Source organism: Oncorhynchus kisutch, linkage group LG30 (assembly GCF_002021735.2).
Source record: "Oncorhynchus kisutch isolate 150728-3 linkage group LG30, Okis_V2, whole genome shotgun sequence".
NCBI classification, from domain to species: domain Eukaryota; kingdom Metazoa; phylum Chordata; class Actinopteri; order Salmoniformes; family Salmonidae; genus Oncorhynchus; species Oncorhynchus kisutch.
Window position 1 is genome coordinate 30099844 of NC_034203.2, and position 21688 is coordinate 30121531.

General features: G+C 41.3%; 1 protein-coding gene across 1 annotated transcript in view; it reads right to left on the reverse strand.

Moving 5' to 3' along the window:
* The window catches only part of LOC109874573 (epidermal growth factor receptor-like), a 73659-nt gene that overhangs the window by 23176 nt on the left and 28795 nt on the right, over positions 1–21688 (reverse strand). Inside the window, exons 2-7 of the mRNA XM_020466542.2 lie at positions 8784–8935; positions 6884–7070; positions 5933–6064; positions 5591–5659; positions 4711–4829; positions 2836–2977 (exon numbers count right to left, since the gene is read on the reverse strand). Of these exons, the coding sequence (XP_020322131.1) occupies positions 2836–2977; positions 4711–4829; positions 5591–5659; positions 5933–6064; positions 6884–7070; positions 8784–8935 (801 nt within the window). The remainder of the gene's footprint in view (positions 1–2835; positions 2978–4710; positions 4830–5590; positions 5660–5932; positions 6065–6883; positions 7071–8783; positions 8936–21688) is intronic.

The window sequence follows — 21688 nt, forward strand, 5'->3', positions numbered from 1 at the left end:
TGCAATTTCTGAGGCTGGTAACTCTAAAGAATTCTGGGTCTTCCTTTCCTGTGGGGTTCTCATGAGAGCCAGTTTCATCACAGTGCTTAATGGGTTTTGCCAGTGGTGTAAAGTACTTAAATAAAAATACTTTAAAGTACTACTTTAGTAGTTTTTGGGGGGGTCTGTACTATTTATATTTTGACTACTTTTACTTCACTACATTCCTAAAGAAAATTATGTACGTTATACTCCATACATTTTCCTTGACACCCAAAAGTACTTGTTACATTTCGAATGCTTAGCAGGACAGAAAATGGTCCAATTGCCACACTTATCAAGAGAACATCCCTGGTCATCCCTACTGCCTCTGATCTGGCGGACTCACTAAACACAAATGCTTTGTTTTTAAATTATGTCTGAGTGTTGGAGTGTGACCCTGGCTATTCATTAATAAGGATTTTTTTAAATTCTTACTTTTACTTTTTATACTTACAGTTGAAGTCGGAAGTTTACATTCACCTTTGCCAAATACATTTAAACTCAGTTTTTCACAATTCCTGACATTTAATCCTAGTAAGAATTCCCTGTCTTAGGTTAGGATCACCACTTTATTTTAAGAATGTGAAATGTCAGAATAATGGTTGAGAGAATGATTTATTTCAGCTTTCATTTATTTTATCACATTCGCAGTGGATCAGAAGTTTACCATACACTCAATTAGCATTTGGTAGCATTGCCTTTAAAATTGTTTAACTTGGGTCAAACATTTCAGGTTGTCTTCCACAAGTTTCTTGTCCCCATTTGCAGTTGCAAACCGTAGTCTGGCTTTTTTATGGCGGTTTTGGAGCAGTGGCTTCTTCCTTGCTGAGCGTCCTTTCAGGTTATGTCGATATAGGACTCGTTTTACTGTGGATATAGATACTTTTGTAACTGTTTCCTCCAGCATCTTCACAAGGTCCTTTGCTGTTGTTCTGAGATTGATTTGCACTTTTCGCACCAAAGTATGTTCATCTCTAGGAGACAGAACGCGTCTCCTTCCTGAGCGGTATGACAGCTGCATGGTCCCATGGTGTTTATACCTGTGTACTATTGTTTGTACAGATGAACGTGGTACCTTCAGGCATTTGGAAATTGCTCCCAATGATGAACCAGACTTGTGGAGGTCTACAACTTTTTTCCCCTGATGTCTTTGCTGATTTCTTTTGATTTTCCCATGATGAAATACATCCACAGGTACACCTCCAATTGACACAAATTATGTCAATTAGTCTATCAGAAGCTGCTAAAGCCATGACATAATCTTCTGTAATTTTCCAAGCTGTTTAAAGGCAGTCAGCTTAGTGTATGTAAACTTCAGACCCACTGGAATTGTGATACAGTGAATGATACGTGAAATAATCTGTCTGTAAACAATTGTTGGAAAAATTACTTGTGTCATGCACACAGTAGATGTCCTAACTGACTTGCCAAAACTATAGTTTGTTAGCAAGAAATTTGTGGAGTGGTTGAAAAACAAGTTTTAATGACTCCAACCTAAGTGTTTGTAAACTACCGACTTCAACTGTAAGTATATTTTAGCAACTACATTTACTTTTGATACTGAAGTATATTTAAAACCAAATACTTTTAGACTTTTACTCAAGTAGTATTTTACTGGGTGACTTTCACTTGAGTCATTTTCTATGCAGATATCTTTACATGTACTCAAGTATGAGATTTGAGTACTTTTTCCACCACTGTTTTTTTGCAACTGCACTTGAAGAAACGTTCAAAGTTCTAGAGATTTTCCAGATTGACTGACCTTCATTTCTTAAAATAATGATGGACTGTCATTTTTCTTTGCTTATTTGAGCTGTTCTTGCCATAATAAGGACTTGTACCAAATAGGGCTATCTTCTGTATACCACCCATACCTTGTCACAACACAACTGATTGGCTCAAATGCATTAAGAAGGACAGAAATTCCACAAAGGTTTAAATAAGGCCCACCTGTTGTCTGAAATGGATTCATGAAGCTGGTTGAGAGAATGCCAAGAGTGTGCAAAGCTGTCATCAAGGCAAAGGGTAGATACTTTGAAGAATCGCAAATATAAAATATATTTTGATTTGTTTAACACTGTTTTGGTTACTACATGATTCCAAATGTGTTATTTCATAGTTTTGATGTCATCACTATTATTCTATAATGTAGAAAATAGTAAAAAAATAAAGAAAAACCCTTGTGTCCAAACTTATGACTGGTACTGTATGTGTTGTCTGTAGACCTGGTTGAAGCCCCCTCTGTGTACAGTTTATAAACCAGGGCTTCCCAGTCCTGGAGGGCCAAAACACGTCTGGTTTTTGTTTCTACCTGGTAGTTAATTGCACTAATTGAGTAACTCAAGTTGAAGACATACCGGGGTACTGCAAGCTGCCATTAGTAACTAAATGATGATCCGTATAACTTATTTTGTGTGTAATTGTAAAGCTCAAGGAGACACATCTGGTGTATTAGAAGAAGTTATTGGTACCATGATTGTCTTCTAATATTTTATTTATTTACATGAAGATTGCCAATTTTCCATTCACTATAATGGGGATCCTGTTTTCTGCTAACAATGCCTGCTGTACCACAGTCAGCTTTGAACTTCTGTGGCTTCAATGAGACGGGGGAGTCGTTCTCCCCTGGTCCCAGGTCTGAATTAGTCCGTGATTAGGAGAGGATGAAAACCAGAAGTGTTTCGGCCCTCCAGTACCAGGATGGGGCAGCCATGTTCTAAACAATCCTTATATCATTTATTTATACTGCAGCCTCATAGAGGAGGTAATGGGGGGACATGGAGGGGACACGGAGGGCCATGGGGGTTTTCTTACGAGGACAAGTCTTGACGCAGGTGGCCCCAAAGTTGTACTTCCCGTCTGGGTTGTTGACCAATTGGTGAAGGTTGCGGTCGTAGAGCAGGAGGCGGGGACACGAGTCTTTACACATCCCATCATCCTGAAAGTCACGGCAGGCCTACGACATCAAAGAGGGTTGTGTTTATTAGGCACCAAACGGAAGAAAACAGACTGACACCGGGAGGGACAACCTGAACTTGTCCAATAGGAAATGCTTGTTTTCACTTTCCATTGCAAAATGTTTTAAATGACCTAATCACAGTGCTTGACTTGGACAATAGGTTTGGGTACTCATTTTGGGTGCCGGTACTGTTTATATTTAGGTGCAGGAACTCCGCAATACTTTTGAGCTAATATTATACGAAGAGGAACAGGAGCTCAAACAGTAGAACATTTGAGGTGCCGGTACTCAGCTCCTGTGAGCTCCTACCCAAGTCAAGTACTGCCTAATCATCAATTCAACCCAGCCAACCCAGAGAGCACGAGGACCATATAACAGAGCTATATATACTCAGATGATAACACTGCATTTCTATTTCATGCCTTAGGTTAGCCAGAGAGGAATAGGTGACTGGCTTAGCTCCCAGCTGGGGACTGATTCTCAAGGCACTGTCAAAAAGCAGCGTTTAACCAGTGGTCACTGGATGCAAGAGCAACACAATTTGCAACACAATTTGGTTTCAATCATAAAGTGGATAGAAAACACTCACCCGGTGTATGGTTGGTCGTGAGCCAGTAAGTCACAAGGGAGCCTCATAAGAGAGAAATAATTATGTGTGAAATGCAATGTGGGTCTGTTTCCTCAAACCCTTGACTCTTGAGTGACGACACTGTTATTGGGTTAAGAAATAACTTGAAATAATACATAATAGCTTGTGAGAGATGCAAGTGTCCTCCCTTATGGAGCCACTCATGGCCTCTCTCCCTATAACCTCTGACCCCAGTAATATGTGAAGGTGGCTTCAGTCTCTCTCTTCCTGGTAAAATCACATGACATGGTGAGGTAATAATCCTGACCCCAGTACAGTGTGTGAAGTTGGTGTTTCTGTCAGTCTCTCACCAGACAGTCTGGGTCCAGTACAGTGTGTGAAGTTGGTGTTTCTGTCAGTCTCTCACCAGACAGTCTGGGTCCAGTACAGTGTGTGAAGTTGGTGTTTCTGTCAGTCTCTCACCAGACAGTCTGGGTCCAGTACAGTGTGAAGGTGGGTTATGGTTAGGATCTCTCACCAGACAGTCTGGGTCCAGTACAGTGTGAAGGTGGGTTATGGTTAGGATCTCTCACCAGACAGTCTGTAGGTCTGGGTCCAGTACAGTGTGAAGGTGGGTTATGGTTAGGATCTCTCACCAGACAGTCTGGGTCCAGTACAGTGTGAAGGTGGGTTCTGGGTCCAGTACAGTGTGAAGGTGGGTTATGGTTAGGGTCTCTCACCAGACAGTCTGGGTCCAGTACAGTGTGAAGGTGGGTTCTGGGTCCAGTACAGTGTGAAGGTGGGTTATGGTTAGGGTCTCTCACCAGACAGTCTGGGTCCAGTACAGTGTGAAGGTGTGTTATGGTTAGGATCTCTCACCAGACAGTCTGGGTCCAGTACAGTGTGAAGGTGGGTTATGGTTAGGATCTCTCACCAGACAGTCTTGGTCCAGTACAGTGTGAAGGTGGGTTATGGTTAGGATCTCTCACCAGACAGTCTTGGTCCAGTACAGTGTGAAGGTGGGTTATGGTTAGGATCTCTCACCAGACAGTCTGTAGGTCTGGGTCCAGTACAGTGTGAAGGTGGGTTATGGTTAGGATCTCTCACCAGACAGTCTTGGTCCAGTACAGTGTGAAGGTGGATTATGGTTAGGATCTCTCACCAGACAGTCTGTAGGTCTGGGTCCAGTGCAGCCTGCAGCACAGTGTTCGTTGCAGCAGTCGATGGGGGACGGACCCTTACACCTCTTAGAGCACTGCTGGGCACAGTTCAGCTTCGTCACTATAAAGGGATTAGAAATTCCAAATCAAATGTGATTTGTCACATGCTTGGTAAACAACAGGTGTAGACTAACAGTGAAATGCTGAGTTACGGCCCTTCCAAACAATGCAAAGAGAAAGAAAATAGAAAAATAATAGAAAAGTAAAACACATAATAATTCTGTAAAAATAATAATAAATACACAATGAAAAATGATAACTTTGCTATAAACACGAGGTACCAGTCCCGAGTCCATGTGCTGGAGTAAGAGGTAATTGAGATAAATATGTACATATACAGTAACTAGGAATTAAGTAACTAGGCAACAGGATAGATAATAAACAGTAGCAGAAGCATTTGTTATTGGTCAAAACTAGGTAACTAGGCCAACTAGGTAAAACGTCTGTCAATGTGCCCTTGAGCAAGGCATTTAATCCTAATTGCTCCTGTAAGTCACTCTGGATAAGAGCGCCTGCAAAACAACTCAAATGTAAAATAGTCTGGGTAGGTATTTAGTTAATTATTTAACTAAACTATTTTGGGGTTAGCAGCTGTTGGTTCCTTAGTTCGTGCATCGGTACTGCTTGCCGTGCGGTAGCTGAGAGAACAGTCTATGACTTGAGTGGCTGGAGTCTTTGAACATTTTTCTGGCCTTCCTCTGACACCGCCTGGTATAGAGGTCCTGGATGGCAGGGAGCTCAGCCCCAGTGATGTAATGGACCGTATGCACTACCCTCTGTAGCACCTTGCAGTTGTGTATGGTTTAAACTTGAAAGACTTACACGTCTGGCAGTGTTCTGGGCCGGGCGCCCAACAGGATCCATTGAAGCATCCAGGATCACATCTTTTACCTACAAAAACATAGACACAAATAAAAGTTTAGCAAAAGCTTAACTTCCAAACCATTACATTAATGTTTAATCAAATAAAGTTGGAATATTTGACAGTTGAAAGTGAAACATTACGAAACTGTTGGCCAAACTTGTTGAAGCAGCTTCCTGTTAATGTCTTACAACATGAACCAGTCTAGCCTCAAGGGTGTATAAAAACACAAAACCTTGAATGGGATTATGGTAGGTACATTTATGTGACGCAATGTTTGTGTTCTAACAGGAGCTTCTTACAGAGCCGATTGTTGCTGGGTTCAGGTAACTGCATGTTGGGTTTGCTGTTACTGTTTACAATGTCCAACCACTGGATGGTCTCCACGTTACACAGCTGGTTGTCTGAGAACTTCACTCCTCCTTTCAGGATCTCTGGAAATTGGAGAGAGATGCGTTTATTTTCAGGTGGAAGCTAAATATTGGTGTGAATTAATCATTGTAATAAAGCTGTGTAGATGAAATACAACAAACTACTGAATCTTCAGATTCTGATGCAAGCCTAACTTCAACCCTAACCTCAAGCCTAACCTCAGCTTCATGTCCACATCCTGGTTCAACCCTCATGTCCACATCCTGGTTCAACCCTAATCCTAGCTTCAACCCTAACCTCAACTTCGTGACCACATCCTGGTTCAACCCTAAACCTAGCTTCATGTCCACATCCTGGTTCAACCCTAACCCTAGCTTCATGTCCATATCCTGGTTCAACCCTAACCCTAGCTTCATGTCCACATCCTGGTTCAACCCTAACCCTAGCTTCATGTCCATATCCTGGTTCAACCCTAACCCTAGCTTCATGTCCACATCCTGGTTCAACCCTCATGTCCACATCCTGGTTCAACCCTAATCCTAGCTTCAACCCTAACCTCAACTTCGTGACCACATCCTGGTTCAACCCTAAACCTAGCTTCATGTCCACATCCTGGTTCAACCCTAACCCTAGCTTCATGTCCATATCCTGGTTCAACCCTAACCCCAGCTTCATATCCTGGTTCAACCCTAACCATAGCTTTGTGTCCACATCCCGGGTTAACCCTAATCCTCAACCCTAACCCCATTTTATAGCTTATAACTAGGGCTTAGAGTTTCCCTGGTTTGGCCCTAGTATGTGAGAATTCCCACAGTGACTAGTCATTATGAGGCTGGGTATAGACCTGCCTGGACAGAGCAGGGACAGGCCTATAGACTGACCTGTGAGGCTGGTCAGAGGCAGCTCAGTGGTGCCTGCTCGCATGGACTTGTTATAGTTCAGCACCACAGCCAGGGCAAAGCCACTGTCATAGAGAGTGTGGCCTCGGATGATGCGCAGGTTGTCCAGGGGAATCCTGTTGGCTGTGTTGAGGGCGATCAGAACGTAGCCACCCACCTCCTGGATGGACTGGAGGCAAACAAGGAAAGGTTTAACTGGACTTCACACGCTATGCCAGTGGTGAACAACTCCACACCTACAGGGTCCAGCTTCAGTCCTGCTGGTTTTCACATCAGCCTGTCTATATCCTCATAGCTAGATATATCCTGCATACCTAAATAACATAGGTAATGTAATGTAATGTAACGTAATGACGCCACATAAGATTTTGCGCTACACAGCATTCCTAAATTAGCCCACAATGTCTGCTGTGTGGATCGAGCAGTCATTTGAAAGAGTAACAACATTTCAGCAAGACAACTTAAAGGCGAAGTCCATTAATGCTAAGATAATGGAATTCATTACCATTGACAATCAACCGTTCTCTGTCGTCGGTGATGTTGGCTTTCGCCGACTGGTTGAGCACCGGTACACACTGCCAAGTGCACAATTTTTCAGATGTTGCCCTACCGGAGTTACACAGTAATAGTGTCACTGCTATTAGCTTCACGACTAACATTTGGACCAGCGATGTCAGCCCCATGAGCATGCTGAGTCTGACAGCACAGTGGGTTGACGAGGACTTCCTACTGAGGAAAGCTGTATTGCATGCTCATGAATGTGCTGGTTGTCATACAGCTGCTGACATTTCAATGGCATTTGACAACATGTTTGAAACATGAACACACTAGCTAGCTCCATTCAAACAACTGACTGGAGAAATAAGCTCATCAACTGCACCTGCAGCAGACGTGATACCCTCTGTCATGGCATTGAAACGCCTGTCAACAAAACTGCCGACACAGACCGTGAGGTTAAAACTTACAAAAGTACTTGAGGCTTGTGAACAAGCGAATGATTCGGTGGCACTCTATCTGAGCCTCTCTCCTGTGTCGCCACCATGCTCGATGCTATGTACAAGGACCGCTACTTCGATGCAGACAAGTAACAGGGTTTACGTGAATTGTTACATACACAGCTGGACAAGATGGAAACAGACACAGTGACAGTGCACACTGAGGAAAAGAAGCCATGGACAGACAGCTGAAACTTCACTGCCTGACATGTATGATGAAATCCTGGTTGAGAATGAAACGACTGAACAAATGAACAACGAAACAGCACAGCAAGTAAGTGAAAAAATTATGTTTTGATTATGTTTTACTGGTAATGGGGACGTACGTAAATGGCAACAAAATAACTTTTTGTTCAGTGTGTGTGTGTAACCTTTAACTAGGCAAGTCCGTTATTTATAATGACGACCTACTCCAGCCAAACCCGGACGACGCTGGGCAAAGTGTGTACCGCCCTATGGGACTCCCGGTCACGGCCAATGTGATACAGCCTGGATTCGAACCAGGGACTGCAGTGACGCATCTTGCACTGAGATGCAGTGCCTTAGACCGCTGTGTCCATGTGTGTGTATTAACTATTTAACTGTACTAGAATGCTTAAAAGGCCGCAAAAATGTTTAATATCGGTTATCAGTTTCGTTTTATTTATTTATTGGCAAGGAAAATATCGGATATCGGTATCAGCCAAAAATGAAATATCGGTGCATCACTAATGTCTGTAGGTTAACGCAAAACACTTGTAAGGTGTTTTAAGCAGCTGTTATGTACATGTTTTTATCATCCAGTATTGCTTTCTCCAGACAAATGTGTTCCTGACCTGTAGCCTGGTATCTCTTATGGTCATTGTCCATAGGCGATCTGGTACCAGGCTAGCATTCCTTCATCTTACCCTGAGGAAAGACAGATCATGGTCGTCCTCCATGTATGTGACCTCCAGGTTCTCCAGGACCACGGTGCAGTTGCTGTAGGTCTTGACCATGTTCAGGTAGTGGTCCTCTTTTGACCCAAGCAGGCTGAACCGGTTAGTGACGCCCTGGCACACTGTGGATGAAGAGTGAGGAGATGATGATCCAGGAAAGTAGATGAGAACATCAGAGAACATTTAGAGTTAGTAGGCCCACTCATATAAAAAAAAAGGTTGGTGAGGTGGCCAGAACAAATATGCCCGTTGTCAAAATATTGCTGCCTTGATCTACACTGAGTGTACAAAACATTAGGAATTCCATCACAGACTGACCAGGTGAATCCAGGTGAAAGCTATGATCCCTTCTTGATGTCACTTGTTAAATCCACTTAAAATCAGTGATGGGAAGAAGACGGGTTAAAGAAGGATTTTTAAGCCGTGAGAGAATTGAGACATGGATTGTGTATGTGTGCCATTCAGAGGCTAAATGAACAGGGCTGTACCATACCCTTTGAACAGGGTATGGTAGTAGGTGCCAGGTGTACCAGTTTGAGTGTGTCAAGAACTGAAACGCTACTGGGTTTTTCACGCTCAACAGTTTTCCGTGTGTTTCAAGAATGGTCTACCACCCAAAGGACATCCAGCCAACTTGAAAACTATGGGAAGCATTAGAGTCAACATGGGCCAGCATTCCTGTGGAATGTTTGACACCTTGTAGAGTCCATGCCCCGGCGAACTGAGGCTGTTCTGAGGGCAAAAGGGGTGCAATCCAATATTAGGAAGGTGTTCCTAATGTTTTGTACACTCAGGGTAGACAGGAAAAATCTAAGCTACCAAGCCCACATACATAGCTAGTGCTAATCATCATGCAGTCTCTTCTCAAATTCATATTGGCATACCCAATACAACGAAGGACTCCCACTCTGTTTCTCTTTGGCTTCTCTTAGGTATCACACATGTTTAGTATATTTGTTTGTAAGTGTGCACAGTCATCATTTGGCTCATTCAGATGCATTAAATAGCTGATCTGGATTCAATCTACAATGGGAACTCGATCCCTACAATGCTAGTGCTTACTCATGAGTCACAGTGAGCTCTGAGCTGGCTGGCTGTATTTATCTTGGCTCAGACTCTTTCCATTGCTATTCAGGCTAGTTAAACAAAGCCTAGCGACTCTGCGCCATGTCATCTCTGCAGAAATGTTGGAGTTAATATTCACACACACACACACACACACACACACACACACACACACACACACACACACACACACACACACACACACACACACACACACACACACACACACACACACACACACACACACACACACACACACACACGTTATTCATGGGGTCTATTATCTATTCCACTCATCTCCCTGTCACTAGGAAGAATAGTGGCAGCATTAATGTTAATTGATCCATAAATCCTGCATCTTCTGAAGTTTAGACAGGTTTTCCAGTTAGATAACAAGGATTATTTAAGGAATTCCTGGAAATGAAAGCCGGAGCCATTTTGCATGATAACTCCCATTCTTGGCACGAATCAACAAACTTCTCAGGATCCTCCAAGTGTTGTTGATGGATGTGTGTATGCAACAACAGCTATTAAGCCTTTCCGCGAGCTACTCCAACAAACACCTACGATAAAAGGATTATAATGCTCTAATCCAGGGGTTTTCAAACTGGGGTACTGCAGTTGGTCCGCAAATTATTCTTATTTATTTTAATTTAAAAAAAATGACTTTTCATGTGAACAACAATTATTTGAGGAATATCACTAGCTGCAACAGAATAGCATTGTGGGTACCATTTTCATGTCTCTGCCTCCAGTAAGAAGGAAGTTAGAGGTAGTTTCAAAAGCCAAAACTAACTAGCGTCAGTGCAATGACTGGAAGTTTACAGGAACAGCTAGCATGCTAGCTGTTCTGGTTCATCTGACTCTGGGGAAGTAGATAAATGGCTTCATGGCCAAAATCTATACTTTAATACCTTTAATATGGAAGAAATTACAGTCATTGGATGGAGCTAATTACAGGGTTTGTTTTCTGTATAGGCGGGATGGAAAAACTGTTTGTCTCAACTTAAATGACCAAAACCAGATAGAGAGCATGCAGAAAGGATATTGAACAAAATATATTTTTTTATAAGCTTAACAACAGCAACATTTTCTCTACACTGCCAAGATAGCCTATAAGCTAAAAGGTATGTTAGAGTTTACACTTCCTCTTCCAATGAACTGTTGGCAGTTCAAAATAATTCAAATCTATCTACAAGATCTATTCATTTTAAAATGTTGACTACTTCTACTTGCCATTATCATTCACCTGATAAGACGAGATGTGATAAATATAATTTTTTGCTAACATATGATGGGAGTCCCAGGTTTTCCTGAGCAGGTGTCACTGGGCAAGAAAAGTTTGAAAACCCCTGCTCTAATCTACGATTACATAAACGTGTTTGACTAAGTCAATGCAGTGAGACACTATTGAAGATACAGAGGAAGACGTGATGATCCTTTACAGAGTAGTAGAAGCTGACTGAGGCGATCTGGAGGAAACAGGTTCAGTCTGTCTGTCCCTTGAGCTGGTCTGACAGGTTGTTGTGACTGACAATGTGAACCAGGGGAACATCAAATTCTATTTGTCACATGCTTCGTAAACAACAGGTGTAGACTAACAGTGAAATGCTTACTTAGAGGTCCTTTTCCAACAATGCAGAATTAAAGATTTAGAAGTTTTTTTTCAAATAGAAATTGTGGCACAAATAAATACACAGTGAAAAACGAATTACACTAAAGAGTAAAAATAACATGGCTATATACAGGAAGTAACAATACCGAGTCGATGTGCAGGGGTACGAGGTAACTGAGGTAGTTATGTAAAGTCACTAGGTAACAGGGGTGGCAGGTAGCCTAGTGGTTAGAGCGTCGGGACAGTAACCGAAAGGTTTCTGGATCGAATCCCCGAGCTGACAAGGTAAAAATCTGTCATTCTGCCGCTGAACAAGGCAGGAACATCACATTTTATTTGTCACATGTTTCGTCACTGTTCTACGGTGGGCCGTCATTGTAAATAAGAATTTGTTCTTAACTGACTTGCCCAGTTAAATAAAGCTTAAGTTAAAAATGTAAAAACAGAATAGACGCATGACGTCTTGTTTCCCAAGCACCATCCATCACACACTAAAGACCACAAAGGGATCGTATAAAGCAGAGTTAAATGTGTGAACACATTCTATTTACTTTACTTTGGGCTCGAACCAGGGACCCTCTGCATAACAACTAGTCGAAACATAGAGATTTGGTTCTGCGTTGCTGAGATTACACAACAACACTCACTAAAGCAGCATATACAGTGGGGAGAACAAGTATTTGATACACTGCCGATTTTGCAGGTTTTCCTACTTACAAAGCATGTAGAGGTCTGTAATTTTTTATCATAGGTACACTTCAACTGTGAGAGAGGAATCTAAAACAAAAATCCAGAAAATCACATTGTATGATTTTTAAGTAATTAATTTTCATTTTATTGCATGACATAAGTGTTTGATCACCTACCAACCAGTTAGAATTCTGGCTCTCACAGACCTGTTAGTTTTTCTTTAAGAAGCCCTCCTGTTCTCCACTCATTACCTGTATTAACTGCACCTGTTTGAACTCGTTACCTGTATAAAATACACCTGTCCACACACTCAATCAAACAGACTCCAACCTCTCCACAATGGCCAAGACCAGGGAGCTGTGTAAGGATATCAGAATTAAATTGTAGACCTGCACACGGCTGGGATGGGCTACAGGACAATAGGCAAGCAGCTTGGTGAGAAGGCAACAACTGTTGGCGCAATTGTTAGAAAATGGAAGAAGTTCAAGATGACGGTCAATCACCCACGGTCTGGGGCTACATGCAAGATCTCACCTCGTGGGGCATCAATGATCATGAGGAAGGTGAGGGATCAGCCCAGAACTACACGGCAGGACCTGGTCAATGACCTGAAGAGAGCTGGGACCACAGTCTCAAAGAAAACCATTAGTAACACACTACGCCGTCATGGATTAAAATCCTGCAGCGCACGCAAATTCCCCCTGCTCAAGCCAGCGCATGTCCAGACCCGTCTGATGACCATCTGTATGATCCAGAGGAGGAATGGGAGAAGGTCATGTGGTCTGATGAGACAAAAATAGAGCTTTTTGGTCTAAACTCCACTCGCCGTGTTTGGAGGAAGAAGAAGGATGAGTACAACCCCAAGGACACCATCCCAACCGTGAAGCATGGAGGTGGAAACATCATTCTTTGGGGATGTTTTCTGCAAAGGGGACAGGACGTCTGCACCATATTGAGGGGAGGATGGATGGGGCCATGTATCGCGAGATCTTGGCCAACAAACTCCTTCCCTCAGTAAGAGCATTGAAGATGGGTCGTGGCTGGGTCTTACAGCATGACAACGACCTGAAACACACAGCCAGGGCAACTAAGGAGTGGCTCCGTAAGAAGCATCTCAAGGTCCTGGAGTGGCCTAGTCAGTCTCCAGACCTGAACCCAATAGAAAATCTTTGGATGGAGCTGAAAGTCCGCATTGCCCAGCGACAGCCCCGAAACGTGAAGTATCTGGAGAAGGTCTGTATGGAGGAGTGGGCCAAAATCCCTGCTGCGGTGTGTGCAAACCTGGTCAAGAACTACAGGAAACGTATGATCTCTGTAATTGCAAACAAAGGTTTCTGTACCAAATATTAAGTTCTGCTTTTCTGATGTATCAAATACTTATGTCATGCAATAAAATGCTAATTAATTACTTAAAAATCATACAATGTGATTTTCTGGATTTTTGTTTTAGATTCCATCTCTCACAGTTGAAGTGTACCTATGATAAAAATTACAGCCCTCTACATGCTTTGTAAGTAAGACTAACGAATTTGCAGATTTTCCATCAAATACTTGTTCTCCCCACTGTATGTAGCCTTAGAAATAAGGTTCATGAAATCAATAACTTGCTAACATCAGATAACATTCATATATTAGCCATGTCTGAGACTCACTTAGATTATTCATTTGATGATACATCAGTAGCAATACAAGGATATAACATTTATAGAAGAGACAGAAATGCTTATGGGGGAGGAGTTGCTGTATATATTCAGAGCCATATCCCTGTAATGCTTAGAGAAGATCTTATGTCAAGTGTTATTGAAGTGTTGTGGTTGCAGGTTCACTTGGCACATCTAAAGCCTTTTCTTTCGGGGTGTTGCTATAGACCACCAAGTGCTAACAGTCAGTATCTAAATAATATGTGTGAAATGATTGATAGTGTATGTGATGTAAACACAGAGGTCTACTTTCGTGGGGAAGTGAATATTGACTGGTTTTCATCAAGCTGTCCGCTTCTTACTGTAACCAGTGCCTGTAATCTGGTTCAGGTTATTAATCAAACTACCTGGATGTTTACAAACACTACAGGAACAAGATCATGCACATGTATCGATCACATTTTTACTAATACTGTAAAACGTTGTTCTAAAGCTATAACCTTGCCCATTGGATGCAGTGATCACAATATAGTGGCTATATCCAGGAAAACCAAAGTTCCAACATCTGGGCATAAAATAGTATATAAGAGATCATACAAAAGATTTTGCTGTGACTTATGTGGATGATGTTAAAAATATTTGTTGGTCTGATGTGATTCATGAGGAGCATCCAGACATTGCACCTGATGTATTTATGAAATTGCTTCTTCCAATTATTGATAAACATGCACCTGTTAAGAAACTGACTGTTAGAACTGTTAAGGCGCCATGGATTGATGAGGAATTGAAAAACTATGGTTGAAGGAGATGGGGCAAAAAGAGTGGCTAATAAGTCTGGCTGCACATCAGACTGGCTGACTTACTGCAAATTGAGAAATTATGTGACTAAACTCAACAAAAAGAAGAAGAAACTTTATTATGAAGCCAAGATTAATGATATAAAGAATGATGGGAAAAAAACTTGAGTAATTTAAATGAAATTATGGGTAGAAAGACAAATTCAACTCCATCTTTCATCGAATCAGATGGCTTATTCATCACAAAACCATTTGATGTTGCCAATTATTTTAATTATTATTAAGTGGGCAAACCTAGGCAGGAAATGCCCACGACAAAACAGTGAGCAATTATATTCATGCATAAAAAAAATAATGAAAGAAAAGCAGTGCAAGTTTGAATTTTGTTAAGTTAGTGTGGGAGAGGTGGATTTTTTTGTTGTTAACGATCCATACTGACAAACCTGGCATTGAAACTTAGAAGGAAAGCTACTGAGGATGGTAGCTGACTCTATAGTCACTCCTATCTGTCATATTTTTAATCTGAGCCTAGAGGAAAGTCTTTGTCCTCAGGCCTGGAGGGAAGCCAAAGTAATTCCGCTACCCAAGAGTGGTAAAGCGGCCTTCACTGTTTCTAACAGCAGACCTATAAGCTTGATGCCAGCTCTTAGCAAACGGTTGGAAAAAATTGTGCACTGCTATTTCTCTGTAAACAAATTAACAACATACTTTCAGCATGCTTATAGAGAAGGGCACTCAACATGTACTGCACTGACGCAGATGACTGATGATTGGTTGAAAGAAACTGATAAGAAGATTGGGGGAGCTGTACTGTTAGATTTCAGTGCAGCCCTTGATATTATCGACCATAACCTGTTGTTGAAAATACTTAAGTGCTATGGCTTTCAACCTCAGCTCTGAATCCACAATATGGCAATCTGTCTAATAGAACTCAAAGGGTTTTCTTTAATGGAAGCGTCTAATGTCAAAAATGTAAAGTGTGGTGTACCGCAGGGCAGATCTCTAGGCCCTCTCCTCTTTTCTATTTTTTACCAATGACCTGCCACTGGCATTAAACAAAGCATGTGTGTCCATGTATGCTGATGATTCAACCACATACGCAACAGCAACCACAGCTAATGAAGTCACTGAAACCCTTAACAAAGAGTTGCAGTCTGTTTTTTGAATGGGTGGCCAGTAATAAACTGGTCCTGAACAGCTCTAAAACTAAGAGCATTGTATTTGGTACAAATCACTCCTTAATTGTTATACCGCAGCTGAATCTGGTAATGAATGGTGTGGCTGTTGAACAGGTTGAGGAGACTAAATTACTTGGCGTTACCTTAGATAGTAAACTGTCATGGTCAAAACATATACAGTTGAAGTCGGAATTTTACATACACCTTAGCCAAATACATTGAAACTCAGTTTTTCACAATTCCTGACATTTCATCCTAGTAAACATTTCCTGTCTTAGGTCAGCTAGGATCACCACTTAATTTTAAGAATGTGAAATGTCAGAATAATAGTAGAGAATGATTTATTTCAGCTTTGTATGTGTGTGTGTATATGTATGAAAATCAAAAGAAATTAGCAAAGACCTCAGAATTGTTTTTTTGTAGACCTCCACAAGTCTGGTTCATCCTTGGGAGCAATTTCCAAATGACTGAAGGTACCACGTTCATCTGCAAACAATAGTACGCAAGTATAAACACCATGGGACCACGCAGCTGTCATACCGCTCAGGAAAGAGACACATTCAGTCTCCTAAAGATGAACGTACTTTGGTGCGAAAAGTGCAAATCAATCCCAGAACAACAGCAAAGGACCTTGTGAAGATGCTGGAGGAAACGGGTACAAAAATATCTATATCCACAGTAAAACGAGTCCTATATAACCTAACCTGAAAGGCCGCTCAGCAAGGAAGAATGCACTGCTCCAAAACCGCCATTAAATAGCCAGACTACGGTTTGCAACTGCACATGGGGACAAAGATCATACTTTTTGGAGAAATATCCTCTGGTCTGATGAAACAAAAATAGTTTGGCATCATGAGGAGGAAAATTTGGTGGATATATATATATATTTTTATTTCACCTTTATTTAACCAGGTAGGCTAGTTGAGAACAAGTTCCCATTTCCAACTGCGACCTGGCCAAGATAAAGCGTAGCAATTCGACACATACAACACAGAGTTACAAATGGAATAAACAAAACATACAGTCAGTATGAACAAAATAGAAGAACAAAATAAAATAGTAGAACAAAATAAAACAAAAAGTCTATATACAGTGAGTGCATATGAGGTAAGTTAAGGAAATAAATAGGCCATGGTGGGCGAAGTAATTACAATATAGCAAACACTGGAATGCTAGTTCGGCAGAAGATGAATGTGCAAGTAGAGATACTGGGGTGCAAAGGAGCAAAATTAAATAAATAAATACCAGTATGGGGATGAGGTAGTTAGATAGATGGGCTGTTTACTGATGGGCTATGTACAGATGCAGTAATCTGTAAGCTGCTCTGACAGCTGGTGCTTAAAGCTAGTGAGGGAGATGTGAGTCTCCAGCTTCAGAGATTTTTGCAATTTGTTCCAGTCATGGGCAGCAGAGAACTGGAAGGAAAGACGACCAAAGGAGGAATTGGCTTTGGGGGTGACCAGTGAGATATACCTGCTTGAGCGCGTGCTACGAGTGGGTGCTGCTATGGAGACCAGTGAGCTGAAATAAGTGGGGGCTTTACCTAGCAGAGACTTGTAGATAACCTGTAGCCAGTGGGTTTGGCGACGTGTATGAAGCGAGGGCCAACCAACGAGAGCGTACAGGTCGTAATGGTGGGTAGTGTATGGGGCTTTGATGACAAAACGGATGGCACTGTTTGAAGCAACATCTCAAGACATCAGTCAGGAAGTTCAAGCTTGGTCACAAATGGGTCTTCCAAATGGACAATGACCCCAAGCATACTTCCATAGTTGTAGAAAAATGGCTTCTGAAAAAGCATATGCAAGCAAGGAGGCCTACAAACCTGACAGTTACACCAGCTCTGTCAGGAGGAATGGGCCAAAATTCACCCAACTTATTGTGTGAAACTTGTGGAAGGCAACCTGAAACGTTTGACCCAAGTTAAACAATTTTAAAGGCAATGCTACCAAATACTAATTGAGTGTGTGGTAAACTTCTGACCCATTGGGAATGTGATAAAATAAATAAAAGCTGAAATAAATCATTCTCTCAACCATTATTCTGACATTTCACATTCTTAAAATAAAGTGGTAATCCTAACTGACCTAAGACAGGGAATTTTACCTAGGTTTAAATGTCAGGAATTGTGAAAAACTGAGTTCAAATGTATTTGGCTAAGGTGTAATGTAAACTTACGACTTCAACTAAGTATAAAAAGTAAAAGTACTAATAAAAAAAAATCCTTATTAATGAATAGCCAGGGTCACACTCCAACACTAATAATAATTAATCATTTAAAAACAAAGCATTTATGTTTAGTGAGTCCGCCAGATCAGAGGCAGTAGGGATGACAAGGGATGTTCTCTTGATACTGTAAGTGTGGCAATTGGACAATTTTCTGTCCTGCTAAGCATTCGAAATGTAACAAGTACTTTTGGGGGTCAGGGAAAATGTATGGAGTAAAAGGTTTTCTTTAGGAATGTAGTGAAGTAAAAGTAGGCAAAATATAAATAGTACAGACCCCCCCAAAAACTACTAAAGTAGTACTTTAAAGTATTTTTATTTAAGTACTTTACACCACTGGCAAAACCCATTAAGCACTGTGATGAAACTGGCTCTCATGAGAACCCCACAGGAAAGGAAGACCCAGAATTCTTTAGAGTTACCAGCCTCAGAAATTGCAGGCCAAATAAATGCACATCTCAGACACATCTCAACATCAACTGTTCAGAGGAGACTGCATTAATCAGGCCTTCATGGTTGAATTGCTGCAAAGAAACCACTGCTAAAGGACAGCAATAAGAAAAAGAGACTTGCTTGGGCCAAGAAACACGAGCAATGGACATTAGACTGGTGGAAATCTGTCCTTTGGTCTGATGAGTCCAAATTTGAGATTTTTGCTTCCAACCACCGTGTCTTTGTGAGACGCAGAGTAGGTGAACGGATGATCTCTGCATGTGTGGTTTCCACTGTGAAGCATGGAGGAGGAGGTGTGATGGTGTGGGGGTGCTTTGCTGGTGACACTGTCAATGATTTATTTAGAATTCAAGGCACACTTGACCAGCATGGCTACCACAGCATCCTGCAGCGATACGCCATCCCATCTGGTTTGCGCTTAGTGGGACTTAAGAGGGCTGATATAAATACTATACATGCCAGACTCTCTTGGCTAAGAGTTGAGGAGAAACTGACTGCATTACTTCTTTTTATAAAAAACATGAACGTGTTGAAAATCCCAAATTGTTTGCATAGTTGACACACACACTTATCCCAACAGACATGCCACCAGGGGTATTTTCATAGTCCCCAAATCCAGAACAAATTCAAGAAAACGTACAATATTATATAGATTCCTTATTGCATGGAACTTCTTTCCATCTCATATTGCTCAAATAAACAGCAAACCTGGTTTCAAAAAACAGATAAAGCAACACCTCGCGGCACAACGCCTCTCCCCTATTTGACCTAGATAGTTTGTGTGTATGCATTGATATGTAGGCTACGTGTGCCTTTAAAAAATGTATGTAGTTCTTTCCTTGAGCTGCTCTTGTCTATTGATGTTCTGTATTATGTCATTCTGTATTATGTTTCATGTTTTGTGTAGACCCCAGGAAGAGTAGCTGCTGCTTTTGCAACAGCTAATGGAGATCCTAATAAAATACCTAACAAATCGCTCTGCCAAAACTATGGTCTTTATTGAGCAAGAGTGACACTGACTCACTTTAAATTCTGGTGATTTTGTCCCTGGTGTCAGAATATGAGCTTTGGGATAAAGAGGGGATTTATTTTCCTCCTATTTCAGTCAGTCTTGTTGTTGTAATTTTCCTAGGAATACAGTACATTCCTAAACATGCCTGGTCTAGACAGCAAAGCCAGAACAGCTCCACAACTCAAGCAGTAGCCTCAGCATAAAACACATCTTACTAGCACAACAGTTTGCTGTCGTACACTGACATTTTCATTTCCAAGAATGGAAGAAATAAACATATCATCAGGATTATTTTCTTAACGCCTGTCCTCTTTCCAACTTTTTTTTTTTATGTCATTTTTTAAACTATTTAACAATAAAACAAAATAATTGATGAAATAAATTAAACAAATAAGTGAAAGTAGATTCTATACTGTTGTAGCTGTAAAGACTGACAATATTCTGGGTATGATGCCATTGAACTTGATAATGAAACTGGCAACACAAATGTCAAAGTACAATCGAAGTCTGCTTATTTATGGTACACCTCACTTGTTTGTTATTGCTCCCTGTCGTGATCATTTCAGATGGGCTAGCCTGGACCCAGATCTGTTTATGCTGTCCTGCCAATTAATCTGGTCATTGTCTCACCAAAAACATAAGCGCTGGCAAGACAGCACAAACAGATCTGGGCTAGAGATGGGCCCAATCAGAGAAAGTGTATAGGACATGAACAGCTGTGTTCTTCTGTGAAGACATTAAGTTCTAGTTCTCATTAACATGTCCCTGAAGGGACACCCTGAAATGTACCCTTACCATCCACGCCACTGGCCTGGCTAAGGATGCCACCCAAAATGCACCCTATTCCCTTTATAGTGCACTAATCTGGTCAAAAGTAGTGCACTAAATAAAGGGAATAGGTTGTAATTTGGAACGCGCCCTAATTAAAACCCTGACACCGTGGCAACAGAGGCAGAACCTAAACACCCTAACGCCTAGCAACAGAGGCCGACTTACAATGCTACTGCAGCAAGCTCTTCTTTTATAATTAGGAGAGGCATGATGTGAGATTTAATTAATTTAATTAACTCAATTAAGACTGACTTAAAGGCTAAAAAGGAATAAACAAAAGATATCATCACAACCTGTCTATACACAGTAAGAGGAAATTGTATAAACATATTATCTTGACATCATATATCGTCATAAGGAGACATAACATATTGATCCCAGTCACGTGGCATAAGCAGTATTTACAATATCAGACTAAGCATTCAGCTACAATCAGGCCTAAAACATGACCCTGTGTCTTATCAATGTAACCTTTCTTTCAGTGAGAGATTATCTATTGAAGAATTAAAATGAAATATGAGCAAAGGTCAAAAGTTATTGTTTACAATAAAACACCTGAGGCCTGGTTGGCTGTAAAGTGGCACATTCAGTCTGAAGAAAACACTACACAAGGTAGTTGCACAATAAGACATGTTAAACATTGTACTGTATCTGCTTGTGCGTGTGTTGTGTGTGTGTGTGTATAATATTACACAGTGCCTTCGGAAAAGTATTCAGACCCCTGGACTTTTTCCACATTTTGTTATGTTACAACCTTATTCTAAAATTGATAAAAAAATAAAAATCCTCAGCAAACATATTAAAAATAAATAACAGATACCTTATTTACATAAGTATTCAGACCCTTTGCTATGAGACTTGAAATTGAGCTTAGGTGCATCCTGTTTCCATTGATCATCCTTGATCTTTCTACAACTTGATTGGAGTCCACCTGTGGTAAATTCAATTGATTGGACATGATTTGGAAAGGCACACACATGTCTATATATAAAAAGGTTCCACAGTTGACAGAGCATGTCAGAGCAAAAACCAAGCCATGAGGTTGAAGGAATTGTCCGTAGAGCTCCGAGACAGGATTGTGTCAAGGCACAGATATGGGGAAGGGTACAAAACATTTCTGCACCATTGAAGGTCCCCAAGAACACAGTGGCCTCAATCATTCTTAAATTGCAGAATTTTGGAACTACCAAGACTCTTCCTAGAGCTGGCTGCTCAGCCAAACTGAGCAATCAGGGGAGATGGGCCTTGGTCCGGGAGGTGACCATGAACCCAATGGTCACTCTGACAGAGCTCCAGAGTTCCCCTGTGGAGATGGGAGAACCTTCCAGAAGGACAACCATCTCTGCAGCACTCCACCAATCGGGCCTT